General features: G+C 44.6%; 2 protein-coding genes and 1 non-coding gene across 3 annotated transcripts; all 3 read left to right on the top strand.

The window, feature by feature from the left end:
- Nucleotides 1–1,094: 1,094 nt before the first annotated feature.
- On the top strand, nucleotides 1,095–2,912 carry LOC124661856. Its single transcript, XM_047199744.1, has 2 exons — nucleotides 1,095–1,900; nucleotides 2,494–2,912. The coding sequence occupies exons 1-2, from the start codon at nucleotides 1,310–1,312 to the stop codon at nucleotides 2,599–2,601; spliced, it is 699 nt and encodes a 232-aa protein (XP_047055700.1). The 5' UTR covers nucleotides 1,095–1,309; the 3' UTR covers nucleotides 2,602–2,912.
- Nucleotides 2,913–3,245: 333 nt separating this feature from the next.
- TRNAS-AGA lies at nucleotides 3,246–3,327 on the top strand. Its single transcript has one exon. It is a non-coding gene; the product is annotated as a tRNA-Ser (tRNA).
- A 2,968-nt stretch (nucleotides 3,328–6,295) lies between these two features.
- On the top strand, nucleotides 6,296–14,767 carry LOC124662626 (disease resistance protein PIK6-NP-like). The gene is made up of 4 exons (XM_047200438.1): nucleotides 6,296–7,246; nucleotides 8,199–10,004; nucleotides 14,364–14,661; nucleotides 14,727–14,767. The coding sequence occupies exons 1-4, from the start codon at nucleotides 6,296–6,298 to the stop codon at nucleotides 14,765–14,767; spliced, it is 3,096 nt and encodes a 1,031-aa protein (XP_047056394.1).
- Nucleotides 14,768–15,383: the final 616 nt, after the last annotated feature.

The following is a 15,383-nucleotide window of genomic DNA, read 5'->3' as shown; positions in this document are numbered from 1 at the left end:
TCATATGGCACAGCTTCGAAACGTCCAGGCTGGCTCAAAATGGACCAGAAATTTAATCTCCATGTCTCTATCGGTGGACAAGTCCAAACACCATGAGTATCTAAAGCTATACGGCATGTGGTTCTCATATTCTCTCAAGTTTTAGGTTAGAGTATAGAGATATTAGAAAAGGCGTACGGATCATTATGTACGAACTTTTTGAATTCTACGAATATCAAAGAATTACCAACAATTTGATGAGAGAAGGTCCATGAAGTTAAACATCATACTCCAATGGCAAATTCTTTGTTCTGTCGACCTACAAGTTGTAATTTGAAAGCAACATCCACATCTGTTAATAAAGTAATTTGGAAAGCCTAGACACCTCGCAATTTATTTTTGCATACTTTGTCATGCAAAATTGGGTATGGACATAGGATCCACTTCAACATAAGGATTGAATCAATTGCCGAAGTTGCCCCTTTTCAATCAAGGGCTATAAAGGTTACGGACACTATGATTATGCTTGTGCCATGGGAAATTGGAAGAAACGAAATGCAAGGGTATTTTGACACACCACAATGACAGTATGACACAACCACCGCCGCCAGTATCACCTCCAAGATCAAAGAGGAGGCACGAACTTCAAGATTGGCCAAAGCTAAATTTTAAAATAATGTAATTTTGTAAGAGTAGGCATCTGTGTAAAGTCCTAGGAAGTGTCTAAGCATTCCGTCCTTAAAAAATTCTAAACACTTTCTTAATCAACAAAAATGATATTTTTGTCTTGTTTAAGAATATACTCCATATTATAATTTCTCGGAAATAAATTTCTGAGAAACAACATTTGTATGGATTGGACGACTCCGAACGGATCGGACTTCTTCTCAGTCCCAAGCGTGTGCTAAAAATCAAGTTACATTTCCACACAAAAATGCAAGTGGAATTCTTCTCACCATAACAAAGGTTTTATTCGTTTTCAGAAGCGACACCACAGTTCATCACAAAAACAAAGGACCGGATTATCTTGTCTGGCGGATCACTGAAATCGACTGGTTAATGGTGACCACTGATTCATCAGCATCAGCTGACACCAGTAACATTGCTCGCGCGAACAAAAAAGAATCCAGTTCCATTACATTCCTTGCCCTTCCTCTCCAAACGATAGAATCCAGGTTCACCCGTGGGACAAACCACCTCTTTCCTCGTAGCCGCGCGAATCCGCCTTTCCCTTCCCCCACGCGGCACGCCACAGCGCTCGCCCTGTTCTCCAAAAGTCCCAATCTTTCCTTCCGCTCCCACCTCCCGAACCCGAACCCTAGACCTCGAGATGGACCGGGAGGCCGCGGCGGACCTGCAGGAGTGGGAGCTCCTCCTCGCCTCCCCCACCGCGCCGGCGCCGTATGCCGGAGGCGGGGAGGACGACGCGGGCGCCATCAAGTACGACTACTTCGAGCTCGGCTCCGACGCCAAGTACGCCAGGAGGGCGTCCATGTCGATGGCGGCGGCCGAGGAGGAGGAGGAGGGGACGGACGAGGAGGCCGGCAGCGCCGGCTGGGTGGAGCCGCACCCGGACGCGCTCGCCTTCCCCGCCCGCGACCGCGCCGCGCTCTGGTCCGATTCGTCGTCCGACGGCGAGAGGCGCGACGAGGCCGAGCCGTTAGCGGAGCCGCCCCAGGACGTGACGGCGGTCCCGGCGGCGGACGAGGGGACTGTGGCGAAAGGAGGGGCGGCGCCGGCGCCGTGGTGGAAGCTGCCGATGGAGGTGCTGCGGCTGTGGGCGGCGCGCGCGGCCAGGAGCGCGTGGTCGGTGCCCGTCGCCGTCGCGCTGCTCGGCTTCGCCGTGCTGGGCCGCCGGCTCTACCGGATGCGGCGGCAGAGCAAGGCCGTCGCGCGCGTCCGGCTCGTCCTTGACGATAAGGTTAGGCCGCTCGCCTCTCTTAGGGCTATGTCGCGTGCGAATCGCTTGATCCTGCGCCGCGGTGCTTGGGCAAGCGTATCGGTTGTCAGTATTGTGCTGTTGAGACATTATTGGATCGTGTATCGCTGTTAGAACTGATAGAACCTGGAACTCTGCTAACAAGCAGCGCCATCAGAGCCTAGGTGCTCTCATTCTGTAGAATTAAGTACTAAATGATGTAAGAATACTGCCACGTTGAGGAGAAACTCTAGGAAGCTCCTTGTATTGTTTTAGCTGAAATTAGAGCAGAATAATTGTTTTATGGATCGCTTACTTGCCGAATGAGAAAATTAACTCTGGGCTGCTTCTGCTGTCAACTTGTCATTGTTGTGGTATACTCGGTCAGGAAATGCGTAGTACAGTATTTAATATGTGGTGCTATGTGTGACATTTGAACTTGATTGGGTTATTGTTTAAACACTTGGGATTGTTGATGATATCCCTGCCACTATTATATATACATACAGCATTGCTTATCCCTGTGTGAATTTGGCAAATTATTACATAGCCATCTTCTTCTTGGATGAGTACTAATGTTATCATCGTCTCTGCAGAAGGCATCTCAATTCAAGGCTCAACGGATGTTACGGCGAGCTCCAATGATAAAGCCTTTGCTTCCTGCCAATGGAGTGACCCCATGGCCTGTGCTGGGGCACCTGTGAGTTGTGAGATCCGCGGCCGTAGGGCTAGTAATACAATTGTGTGGAGTCACTTGGCTTGTGAGCATACTATAAGCTCCCTACAGATTTATCCCCTACTAGAAGTGCACATGTGTGGAAGACAGAAGATGCTTAAGTGAGTCCCCTTCATCTGGGATGTCATTTAGATCTTTTTTACTTGATGTTTGTGTTGTACCTGTGTTATATTTTCCTTCTGTGACCTTATTTTATCTGATGTGCCTGAACAGTGTGGCTGTGTATATATATATGACACTTAAGTATACAGAGATGGTTACAGAATGGTAATTTGAAAACTGTTGATCTTTCGTTCAGTACGTCTGATCTTATTTTGTGTGTGTGTTTTCTCAGTGGAAACTGGTGTGGCTTAGCAAGTACTCCGTATATACATATCTATGAAATTAACCGGTGTTTCTAAGACATCTTCGGTTCTTCCTATCTTTTTCATTCTAGGATCAATTTGCTTCCACCATTGTGAACGCAAGCAACATGCTGAGAGTTTTCTATCCTAGTAAAGAAAACACCAGATAACTGGTCGTTTTTGTCTTCACGTATGCCTTGTTGTATTAATGATAGGTCGATGCCGCTGTAAATATGATTACACCTACAAGATCATATTTGCCATCAAAGTGGTCGTGCCGGAGTGGTTATCGGGCATGACTAGAAATCATGTGGGCTTTGCCCGCGCAGGTTCGAATCCTGCCGACCACGATTTTTTGTCTATTTCGGAGGATGGTGAGAGTATAAATCTGCAGAATTATGACTAATTTTGTTTTAAACTTATGCAACATGATTTTACAAAAATGCCAAACCTCAATATGGGAATAGGACTCATTATTAGGGCAAGAGCTTGGGACAAATATTTACCTATAAGTATGTAAATACAAAAACCATACACCCCTCAAATGTGTCAAGTTACATACTGTAGTATGGTTGTTACTATACACCAGACCAATTTTTTTTTTTTTTGCGAAAATACACCAGACCAAAATAGTATCGGGCATGACTAGAAATCATGTGGGCTTTGCCCGCACAGGTTCGAATCCTGCCGACCACGTTTTTTTGTCTATTTTGGAGGAACGTGAGAGTATAATCTGCAGAATTATGACTAATTTTGTTTTAAACTTATGCAACATGATTTTACAAAAATGTTGGATCCTCACCATTCTACCACCTCAGCATCATCTCCAGAACCAACATTGCTCCATAGTCCCGTTATACTGTCTAGCTCTAGATATAAAGGAGATTCGTGATATCTATATGTTGGTTGATGTCCAAACCTCAATATGGGAATATGACTCATTGTTAGGGCAAGAGCTTGGGACAAATATTTACCTATAAGTATGTAAACACAAAAACCATACACCCCTCAAATGTGTAAGTTACATAGTATGGTTGTTACTATACACCAGACAAAGACAAAAAAAAAAAAGCCCAGCAATTTCTAGAAAGAATTGTACAAATTGTGGTGCAGTCAACTAAAAATGTCTACAACCTACCGCCCTCAAACCAATGGACAAACCAAGAGAGTCAATCAATCCTTGGAAATGTAGTTGAGATGTGCAGTTCATGATACTCCCAAAGAATGGGCAAACTGGCTTCCTCTATTAGAGTTTTGGTACAGCAAATTTCAAAAAAACCGTTGACCATCGGGGAAATGATTTTTCTCTTGGCTATACGTTGTTAGGTAGGATAAGACTCTCCAGCAAATTGCCACTCCGGATAATAACCCGTTTAGTCCAGCCCTCGAGTGAATTACCATTGGGGAGGGGATTCGAACTCGGGTGGGCTAGCTATGCACTCGCAAGGCTTGCCACTGAGCTAACACTCAGTTCTCAAGTACAAGAATTTTCATCATACCTCATTGGGATGCACACCATTCAAAGCAGTTTCTGACCATGAATCAAATATGGAACATTTTGCACAACGCAAAGCATCCAACCGCGAACTGCTAACCATCAGCACGTACATAACATATTCTGGTTCATTAATGCTTGGGGGCTACTTATACCAAAACATAGTTAAAACGAGTGACCCTGAGTTCACTGAGAATTAACTCAATTCTCGGTGGGGCGATGTCACTGAATCTTAGGGTGTGTTCGGTTAGAATTTGGTGGAATGGAACGGAACGGTTCCGCACCCAGCACTCGTTTTTATGTTCGGTTGGAGAGAAGGAACAGAACTAAGTAATTCCTAAGAAGCGAATATACCTGTAAGATGCGGAACCAACTCGTTCGACCGATGGTTGAATCTGGTGAAACGGCTGCCTACAAGTAAAAAAAGAAAGAGAAAAGCTCACTCTAATTACTATCTCGTTCTTTCTCTCTCGTTCTCTCATGCGCCTCTCTCTCTCTCTCTCTCTCTCTCTCTCTCGGCACGCAGCGGCGGCCCAGCACACGGCGGCGGCCAGCGCGCGTCGGCAAGCACGCGCGGCGACAAGAATGACTGGCGGCGGCCCAGCATGCGGCGACGGCCAGCGCGCAGCGGCAACCCAGCACGCCCGGCGGCGGCCAGCGCGCGGCGACAAGAACGACCGGCGGCGGCCCAGCATGCGACGACGGCCAGCGTGCGGCGGCAACCTGCCCGCGCGGCGGTAGCCCAGCACGCGGGGGCGGCCAGCCCATGGGGGGCCAGACATGCGCGGCCATGCTCCTCGGGTCCATGTTGATTTTGGTCTGGGTTGACTTTGGTTTGCAAAAAACATCATGTTTAAGTCTATGTTGATTTTGATTTGGACAAAAAAATCATGTTTAGGTTGTTCCGTTTCGCTATGAAATTTTAGAACCGAACAGAAAATGAAATCATTCCGTTCCTTCACTTTTTCTGAACCGAACACGGGGTCGGAACCATCCCATGACGTTAAAATGGAACCATTCCATTCCATTTCCTCTGGTTCTCGAACCGAACACACCCTTAGTTGCAACCCATGTTACAACTTATTAGTACTCCATGTCCAAGAGAAAAAATTAACTGTACAAAACTCGAAGTAAATCTAACTGTACAAAACATCTTTTTTTAGATTCAATCCATGTCCAAGTAGTAAAATTTAAGTTACAACATGTGTAAATAGAAAAATCTCAGTGTATCACTTAAAGCTAGAGTGCGAATGTGCGATGCAATCCAATGATCCGGGTCTCGACCGAGAATCAGAATAGTAATAAATATTCATCTAGAGAAAAGAGAAACGACCAAAATGAAGAAAAAAAATCAGGCGACCGAAATTGCAGTCGTACACACGTCCTTCCAGCAGCAAGTTGGAGCAGGGAAATGCCGGCATCGCTGCAACTTGGAGAAGGAGACTGGAGACCTCGTTGATCTGTTAATGGTAGCCACTCGGTTTGCTGGACGAGTTGCGCATGTAGACTCATCAAGGGGAAATAGCTCCGCTTGTCACAAGTTGCCGGAACGCGCAAAGACGTCGCCCGCCGCGACCAATTCATGAACAGATGGACGTATGGCGGAATAATGGAAGCACTGCGGTGCCTCGCCGCGAACACCCACACCCGGGCATGAAATGAAGCAGCTTCCGCGCGCGCGCGGCCGATTGACTTGGGTTTAGTTCCTTGCACCGGCACTCCACCGCAGCTCCTATACATCTTCTCTACCTAGTAGCTTAGCTTGTACACATCACAACACACAACAGCAAGAGAGAGCGCGCGCGCGAGAGAGAGAGAGAGAGATGGAGGCGTTGGTGGTGATGCCGGCGGTCAGCATGGCGAAGGCGGTGCTGGGCACCCTGCTGGGCTGGGCGGAGACCGCGGTGGCCGACAGGATGGCTCTCGTGCTGCGTGTAAAAGAGGATGTGCAGTCCATCCACTTCGAGCTGTCGATGATGCATGCCTTTCTGAGGGCATCCTCCCCTGCGTACCCGGCCGGCGGCGGCGGCAACCGCGGCGAGGACGTTGTGCAGACCACATGGGTTAAGCATATGCGCGACATCGCCTTCGACATTGAGGACTGCCTCCTCGACTTCATGCTGCTCAAGGGGCCTTCGGTCGACCTCCTCCGCGTCGCCGAGCGGATCACGAAACTCAGGGCCAGGGTCGACGCGCTTCACCAGGGCAACCAGCGGTACCACGCTTTCACCCGCGCCGACCGAATAAGCCCGCGCCACGAGCTGCACGCCGACGACGGCTCAGAGCCCACGCTCCTGGGCGACTGGCGCCGTCAGGCCATTATTGGCCGGGACGGCGACAAGAAAGCCCTGACCAAGCTGGTCGTCCGGGCCGGGGCGACCGTGGTGGCGGTGTGGGGCATGGCCGGGGTGGGCAAGTCGTCCCTGGCGCGTATGTTGTACGACGACCGCTACCTCGTCGGCCGCTTCGACCGCCGCGCCTGGGTGACCGTGCCGCACCAGCTGGAGGGCGCCGACGAGTTCAGGCGGCTGCTCCAGGAGCAGATCAGTGTGCACGGGGAGGACAGGTGCCTGCTCGTGGTGGACGACGTGTCCTCGCTCGAGGAGTGGGAGCACGTATCGCGGTGTCTCGCCGCAAACGACACCGGCGGCCGGCTCGTCGTGCTCGTGACCACACACCAACAACACGTTGCCCGGCAGTGCGCGCGGGACGACGATGTGTACGAGCTCAAGCCACTCACACACAAGGAAGCCCGGAAACTACTGTGTCACAAGGTGCGCTCCTAAGCTCAGCTCGCTATATCTAGTACCTTCGAAATATGAGACTTTTTAGAAAGTTAAACTAGATTTTTAAGAAACTTATAATTCGAAACTTTACATAATATATAGTACTCGACTCTCCTTCGATTCATGAAGGTATACATCTAAATTTGACAAATCTCAGATAATCTTTATGAGACGGTGGTAATGCCTAGATACATCTAAATTTTGACAAATCTCAAACAATCTTTATGGGACGAAGGCACTAATTAACACCTGCTTCTACCCATACTTCGCCTTTTTTAGATACCAAAATTATCCCCGACCCTGCCAAATATCGTGATTTTGAAAATTGTTCGGAATGATTTGGCCTAGTTTCATTAAATTTAAATGAGCTTAGACCAAATTTGACTCTGGTTCGAATCTAGTATGTACTTTTGATGTAAAATATATTTTTGGACCCAGCAAAAAGTTGAAATTTCCAGAAACTTTGACCCTGCAGACAAATTTGTACTAACCGGCCAGAAATTTGATATGGCAACTTCCAGATATTTATACTTCTATAAATTTCCAGAAATTTGAACACTTCTGACCAATTTCCAGGATTAACATTTTCCAGATATTTATACTTATAACTTTTATTTGCCTATTTAAGTAAGAAAACATTAATTTACATGGGCATCTATACCTATTCCAAATTCATATTTCTTGGTCGGCAATTATAAAAAAAAGTTGAGGAATCATGGCATGATAAAACTAGAACTATACGGTATTTATGTAAATAGATGTTAAGGAAGGAAATGCGCTTGTATATTTCAAGAAGCAAACTTAGTTGTGGGGAGTTCCACTAAAAAAATGAGATGCACGCTGTTTCTTTACTTATTTCTCTTTTTGGAGCAAGCTAAATGTTCATAGATAGCTTTTCATGATTTAAGTTTCTTATTTTGTGTTCTTTGTTCAACTCAAGGTGTTCAAGGATGCTAACTATAAGTTGCCAAATGGTATGGTGAAGCAAGCCAAATTTATCTTAGAGCGATGTCGGGGCATTCCGCTTGCCATAGTTGCCGTAGGAGGTCTATTGGCTAACCGGCCAAAGAAAAGCAGTGAATGGACGAATCTACAAGAGCATCTTAGGCCAGGATTTGAGTCTGCTGCCCATGATGTCAAGGGAGTTATCTCCTCAAGCTATGACGGACTACCATATCATGTCAAGTTTTGCTTCTTGTACATGAGTATCTTCCCCCAGAAGCATGGGATCAGGCATACCCGCTTATTGCGGCGCTGGATGGCAGAAGCCTACATAGAAAAATTGTATAATAAGACCCATGAGGAAGTTGCACAGAGTCAGTACAATAAGCTAATCAATAGAAGAATGATCGAGCCTTCCAACAAAGCCAGGGCTAGCATGACAAGTGAATGTTGTGGTGTTCATGACCTAGTACTCCAAATAATCTTGCCCAAGTGTATTGAGGAGAACCAGCTCTTCATCATGGATAAGCACTGCAATGAGGCTCCACAGAGTAATGTACGTCATTTGGTAGTGGCAAGGCGGAAGAGGATTGAGGAGAAGATGGCAAGCATAAACTTGACGTGTTTACGGTCACTAACAGTCTTTGGAAAGTGCCCAGAATCTTTCATCACGCATAAACTGCGGTTGTTGAGGGTTCTTGACTTGGAGGATTCAATTGGTTTGAAGAATGAAGATCTGAAGGACATCGGGCAGCTACCCCATTTAAGGTACCTTGGTCTACGAGGAACAGATATTTCAGAACTTCCTTCTTCTCTGCAAAACCTTATGTTTCTGGAGACGTTAGATGTTAAAGACACAAAGGTGACACAATTGCCAGCTGGTATCATCAATCTGGAGAATCTATCTTACCTTCGTGTTGGTGTGAACTTCGCAACGGGGAAGATGGGAGAAGACAAGAATGTCGGCAAACGTAACTACAACTTCTTTGTGACTTTAGCAAACTTGATATTGATATGCGGTGGTTACAAGGAAGGTCGTGAATTGGGTTGTGCAGGTCGATCCTGTGTAAGAGCTCCTGAGAAAATCGAGAAGCTAAGTAACCTTCAAGTTCTTGGGGTGGTGCACATTGCAAGCAGCCAAGAGGGAAGAATGTTGGGGAAGCTGACTAACCTGCGCAAATTGGGAGTGCATTTAGATGCAGCCGGTGAACCCAAGAAGGAGGAATTATGCAGATCAATATCGAGTCTTGTTCAGCTGGAGCAATTGGAAGTGCACTGTGAGTCGCTTGAGTTTCTCAAGAACATGATTGAACCGCCGCCAATGCATCTCCAATCACTACGGTTGTGTGGCCATTTAGGCAATCTCCCTAGCTGGGTGAGGTCCCTCACCGATCTATCCAAGATAAAGTTGATACGGACAGGGTTGAAGCAGCAAGATATTGAGGTGGTCGGGAGTTTGCCCAATGTAATTATTCTTGGGCTCTGGGAGGAATCCTTTGCAGAGGAGTCTCTATATTTTGTCAAGGGTACATTCCACAAGCTCAAACTTCTTGACATTGAAGGACTGGAGGAACTCAAAACCATACGCATCGAGCATGGCGCATTACCAGCCCTCGAGAAACTTCGAGTGAGGAAATGTCTTAAGCTATACAACAATCAGCAGGGCTTGTCTAGTGTAAAGTCACTGCAGAACCTAAACGAACTTGACCTGACAAGTTGTGGTGATAAACCGTCGCTGGAGATGAAACTTCGAAAGCAGATTAGTGGATTTCCCAACCGACCGGTGCTCATAATCGGCAAGCATGTAGAAACGTGGAAAGAAATGATTGTTAACAGTTTATATAGACTCTGCCGATAGGGATAATACCATTTTTACATGTAACATATATCTTCATTTTGTATTATTACTAGAAAAATACCCGCTGTGGATTCTAAATAGCCAAAATACCTCACGTTTATTGTCGGAGAATCCATAACCAAAGGAGCCCCCAGTGGTCAAACAGACAACCACCAGTTAATTAAAAAGAATTTCGTATTATCTTAGCGAGTTGATTTCTAACTGCATTTTATCGCATCTACGTGCACTTGTTTAGAGTTTATTACTCCCTGTTTCGGTTTATAGGGGTTGCACGTATTTTTAAGTCGTAAATTTAAACATGATAATTACAAAACATATATCATTAGAAAGCTCCTATATTCTACTTTTAATGATATAATTTTTGCATTCAACAATTGATATTATGTTAATTAAATTGATAACCTAAAAATATGCGTAAGCCCTATGAACTGGGATGGAGGTAGTAAGAAAGATATGTGCGAAGATAAATAAGGATAACACTAGTATTTACCGAAGGGCTAGTTACTCTTTCAACAATGTCTTACTACCACAGAAACAGAAAAAAGTCACTATTAAAAAAATCATGCCAATTCACTGCAATTGCACTTCTTAAAAACAAATTATGTATGCTATCTCATCTGCACTATAGACGGGTCTCGCTCGCTCGTTAGAAATTAGTCGTATTTATATGAATTTGGATCACAATATAACAAAGTCTATCTTGAGACAAATTTCTTGTTGTCGCATGAACAAGAACATTTTTCTTGGAGAACAAAGTAGCAGCTTCTGCACCAAACAACCACTAGGGCTAAACAGTTATACTAATAAAGCTCGAGTAAAGATCAAACTAGGCAAAAGGAATAGGATTTGTCATCGTGTCAGCAAGATCATATACGTATTGTATCTCGCATACCTTCAATTTACCATGAGCAACAATGTCTGAAACATAATAATACTTGACATCAATGTGCTATGTTCTATTATGGAACATTTGATCCTTGGTAAGCTATATGCTAGTTTGACGGCCACAAAATAGAGTAATGTAAAAAAAAATTCACCACAAAGCTCAGCGTACAAACTTTTCAAACAAACAGACTCTTTGCAAGTTTCAGCAATAGCCATATATTCTATTTCGGTAGTAAATTGGAAAACAACAGGTTGACAAGTTTCCCTCCAACTCACATCACATCCACCAACAGTGAATGCATAACCCATGAGGGACCTCGTTATCCAAAACGACAACAAAATCTGAATTTTACATATCCAGTGAGTCCCTCACCGTTCTTGCCAAATTTCAAGCAAGCACCGAATGTCCCAATGAGTTGCTAAACAGTAAAAGCTTGACATACCCATGATGAGACAAATAGTAAATAGTAAAAACAGTAAAAGTTTCCTTACCAAACCACTTACCAATAGCGCTACGCTCCCCGGTAACGGCACTAGAAAAATGTCTTGATGGCTTCCAAATGCAGGAGATCAATTGGTACTACTTTTCAATAAGAAAGGTTGTCGAACCCATGAGGAGCTGAAGGTATTGATTAGCGGAATTCACAAGCAAACAATAATAAAGATGCAGTAGCTTTTGGTGTTTTGGGTGTATGGTTTGCAATAAAGTAAAATGCAGAAAGTAAATAGAAATATGCAAATGCTCTCAATAGGAGAAAGCCCAATCCTCTACGCAGCAAGAGGATAAGCTCAAGTGTGTATGTGCTTAGATGAGAAAAGTGTTTCCGAGGACAACATGGATTTACTAGCATTAGAGTTCTACACAACATGATCAATATTTTGTCAAGTTTCATTCTATTAGGGGCGGAACCTAAATTAGGTTCAGCCATAGATATGAGCAAATACACCTATTATGATGGGTCCTAGATCCATTTTCATGTGCAAGTATAGAAATAATTAAGACATAAATTTCCCACCATAGCAATAAGATCATTGGTTCCCGACATAAACCCCTCTAATGCAACTCAAAGTATTGGAAAACGGTTTCTGTCATTCCATCCCTTCCAACACTCATTAATTACATTAAGTGTAGCCCTATAATCCCATATAGGTGAAGTAATATGCAGTCGACGTTCGCATAAAACCATCATAGAATAATATAAAAGATAGAAAACTTGACCAAGTACTTATTGCACATCATATAGAATCATAGCCAAATCATCCTATGCCCTTAGGAACATGGAGAACTACTCACAAGTGTCAAACATGATATGGACCAAAGGCATAATGGTTACAACACAATCTGAATATATAATATCTCCACCAAATAAAGATAAAGTACTAATCACAAACATGCAACTAGCCTCAAAACAATATCCGAGGTTCAATTCAACACAAAATATGAGGGGGATGAAGTCAATCTTGGAGATGGTGATGATGGTGTTGATGGAGATGTTGATGGAGATGCCTCCCCCCAAGCAAATGAGGAGTGGTGATGACGATGACGTCAATTTACCCTTCACTGGAGGCACCAGTGCGGTAGGATCTGCCCTCTCCCGGAGTAGGAGAGGACGTTCGCCTTTGTCGTTGCCTCAATAAATCTCGGAAAAAATATGGCTTATGTTTTTGGGCGAAACGGAGGCGTCGGTCAAAAGGGGGACCCGAGACGATGCCTGAGGGCCAAACAAGCTTGGGTGGCGCGCCTAGCCAGGTAGGGCGCGCCACCTAGTCTCTTTTCTCCCTCATGGCTCCTCTCACGTGATTCTTTGGCCCACTGTGCTTCTTCGGGTGAAAACTGATCAGGTATTTTCCCTCAATTTTTAGGTGTCCAAATGGTTTCTCAAACAATAAAAAACGAAAAATGAGGTTTTCTGCCTCCTAGGAATTAAATACCAATGAAGAGGACTTTGTAGGAAAGTACCGAAAATCAACTAAAAATGCACAAATAATGGTGTATGATGGCATATATCAATAAAACCTAAACATATATGTGACAATATTGATGATGTAAAATGCACATATCACCATCCAACCAAACCTTCACCTTAAAACAAGAAAAACTGAGCCTCCCAGCCACGTGGCCCGAGATCCACCCCTCATCCATGGCCTGAAGGCCACATGATAGGGAAAGATCGTCGGCGTCGACGGGAGGTGGCTGGGGAACCCTAAACGTCTCCTGATGGCCTCTCTCGGGGCATACATGTCTGTGTTTATTGATGACCCACAAGTATAGGGGGTGTGTCTTAGTACTTTAGATAAATAAGAGTGTCGAACCCAACGAGGAGCACAAGGTGTTGACGAGCAGTTTTGATCAAGGATTCACTGTAAACACTAGCAAACAGGTTTGCAGGGGTATTTGGTATTGCAGATAAATAAAGTACAAGTAAATAAAATACAGTAATAATAATTGCAGCGAGTGGTCCAATAATTTTTATAGCAAGGACAAGACGGTTGTTGTACTTATGATGACCAAACGTTCCTGAGGACACACGGGAATTTTGTCATGCGCTTTCGCTTCACATAGCTAAATAATCTTCAATGGTTTGGTAAGTGTTGTGTGGGTAAACCTATGCTAATGCACTACCCCATACTTGGACTAATACATACTTGTGATTATACCTCTTGTAAGCATCTACAACTACAATAAAGTAATTAAGATAAATCTAACCACCGCCTTAAACTTTGAGATCCTACACTCCCTCGTGCACCGGTTTCCTAACGGGGGTTTGGGTTTCTGTCGCTCCCGCAACCCCATAATTAGTAGCCAAATACACGATGCATTCCCCTAGGCCCATAAAGGTGAAGTATCATGTAGTCGACGTTCACATGATACCACTAAAAAAATAGCACCACAACTTAAATATAAAATCATTGCATATTACTCAACATAGTTCCACTACTAACATGATGACTTCTCCCATGTTCTCAAGAACTAAACGAACTACTCACGAGACATCATATGGATCATAATAAGAGGTGATATAATGATGAATAACAATCTATACATAAACCTTAATTCAATGGTTTCACTCAATAGCATCAACTACAAGGAGTGATCAACACTGGGAAAGTTTCCCCTATGAACTAGACAAGTATCAAACCCAAGATGTTACAACGCGATGGCATGGAGACGGCGGTGATGATGGTACTGGTGGTGGATATGATGGTGATGATGATCCCGATGAAGTCCAGCTCGATGGCGGTGGTGATGGCGATCTTCCCCCCCCCCCTCCCTCCGGGAACGAATTTCCCCGGCAGAATTCTGCCTGCCGGAGAGCTTTTCTTTCTCTCTGGTTCCTCGCCCCGTAGCGGTGGCGGAATATTTCTTTGGTTGCTCCCCCGATGTTAGGGTTCTTTAATCCTTTGATTCCCTTGCTGCAGCCAATTTATGCCGCAATTGATGATGTGGTAGATTTTGCTGATCAATTCGTTCGACTAGAATCAGAAAACGTCCAACTTCGTAAGGCTGTTAAAACTTCGGCTGATCAAGTGCTAGAAGCTAACATGCTAGCAGCTGAGGCACAAAGCGAGAACACATGCCTAAAGGACGAACTGAAGAAGTTGAAGAATAAGATGAAGGATGAGCAAGAGGCAAGGCACAAGGCTTTCGTTGAAACTAACGAGAAGGAAGATGCCCTCCGCGAGTCCATTGGAAATTTGCTAATTAAGATTTCTTCATGTTTGTATGTTTCTTCTTCATAATACTCTACTGGTGTAATGAATTGTTTATCCATGATATTCCAGGTACTACCGACATGCCTGTCGATCGTACAAACAAACTTTGAGTGGACTCGATGTCGGATGCCCTTCCATTTGCAACTGAATCCAGCAACCAGATCCAAGATCTCTTGAAGAAGACCAAAGGAGCTTTGTCGAGGTTATTCTCGATGATGTTTCCAAAGCTGGACCAGACCAAGACTCTTGGAGAGATGGCAGACACTTTCTTCGTCGACTCCTCTGATGCTATTGAGTTATTAAAGTGACGTTCTCGTCTTTACGGAGCAGTCCTCACTTTACAACTTTCGATGGGGCATGGACTTGGTTTTGACCTGGAGAAACTATCCAAAGAGCTACCAGTGGATGTCAATGGTTGTCTTGTTGACCTTGAGCCTTTCAAGCAACCCTCACTATCGTGCACGAATCGAATCCTAAAATTAGTTGATGAAGACAAGAAGAAAGTTGTATCCGAAACTGCACCAAGTTCATCGGCACAAACTTGATCAAACTGGGCGTACTAACTTTTTAGTTGTAACCTGAATACATTCGACCCTTGCTCTATAGTGAATTAAGCTGGCTCTGTTGTCGGCACTTAACTTTCATCATATCCCTTTGAATGAAATGCTTTGCTGTCTCCCGATGGGAGTTTTTCTGCATTCGATAATTTCCTTTCGACAATTTTCT

The sequence above is a fragment of the Lolium rigidum genome, chromosome 6, assembly GCF_022539505.1.
Source record: "Lolium rigidum isolate FL_2022 chromosome 6, APGP_CSIRO_Lrig_0.1, whole genome shotgun sequence".
NCBI lineage: Eukaryota > Viridiplantae > Streptophyta > Magnoliopsida > Poales > Poaceae > Lolium > Lolium rigidum.
The sequence above is the reverse complement of the archived record's forward strand: the minus strand, read 5'-3'. Positions and strand labels throughout refer to the sequence as shown.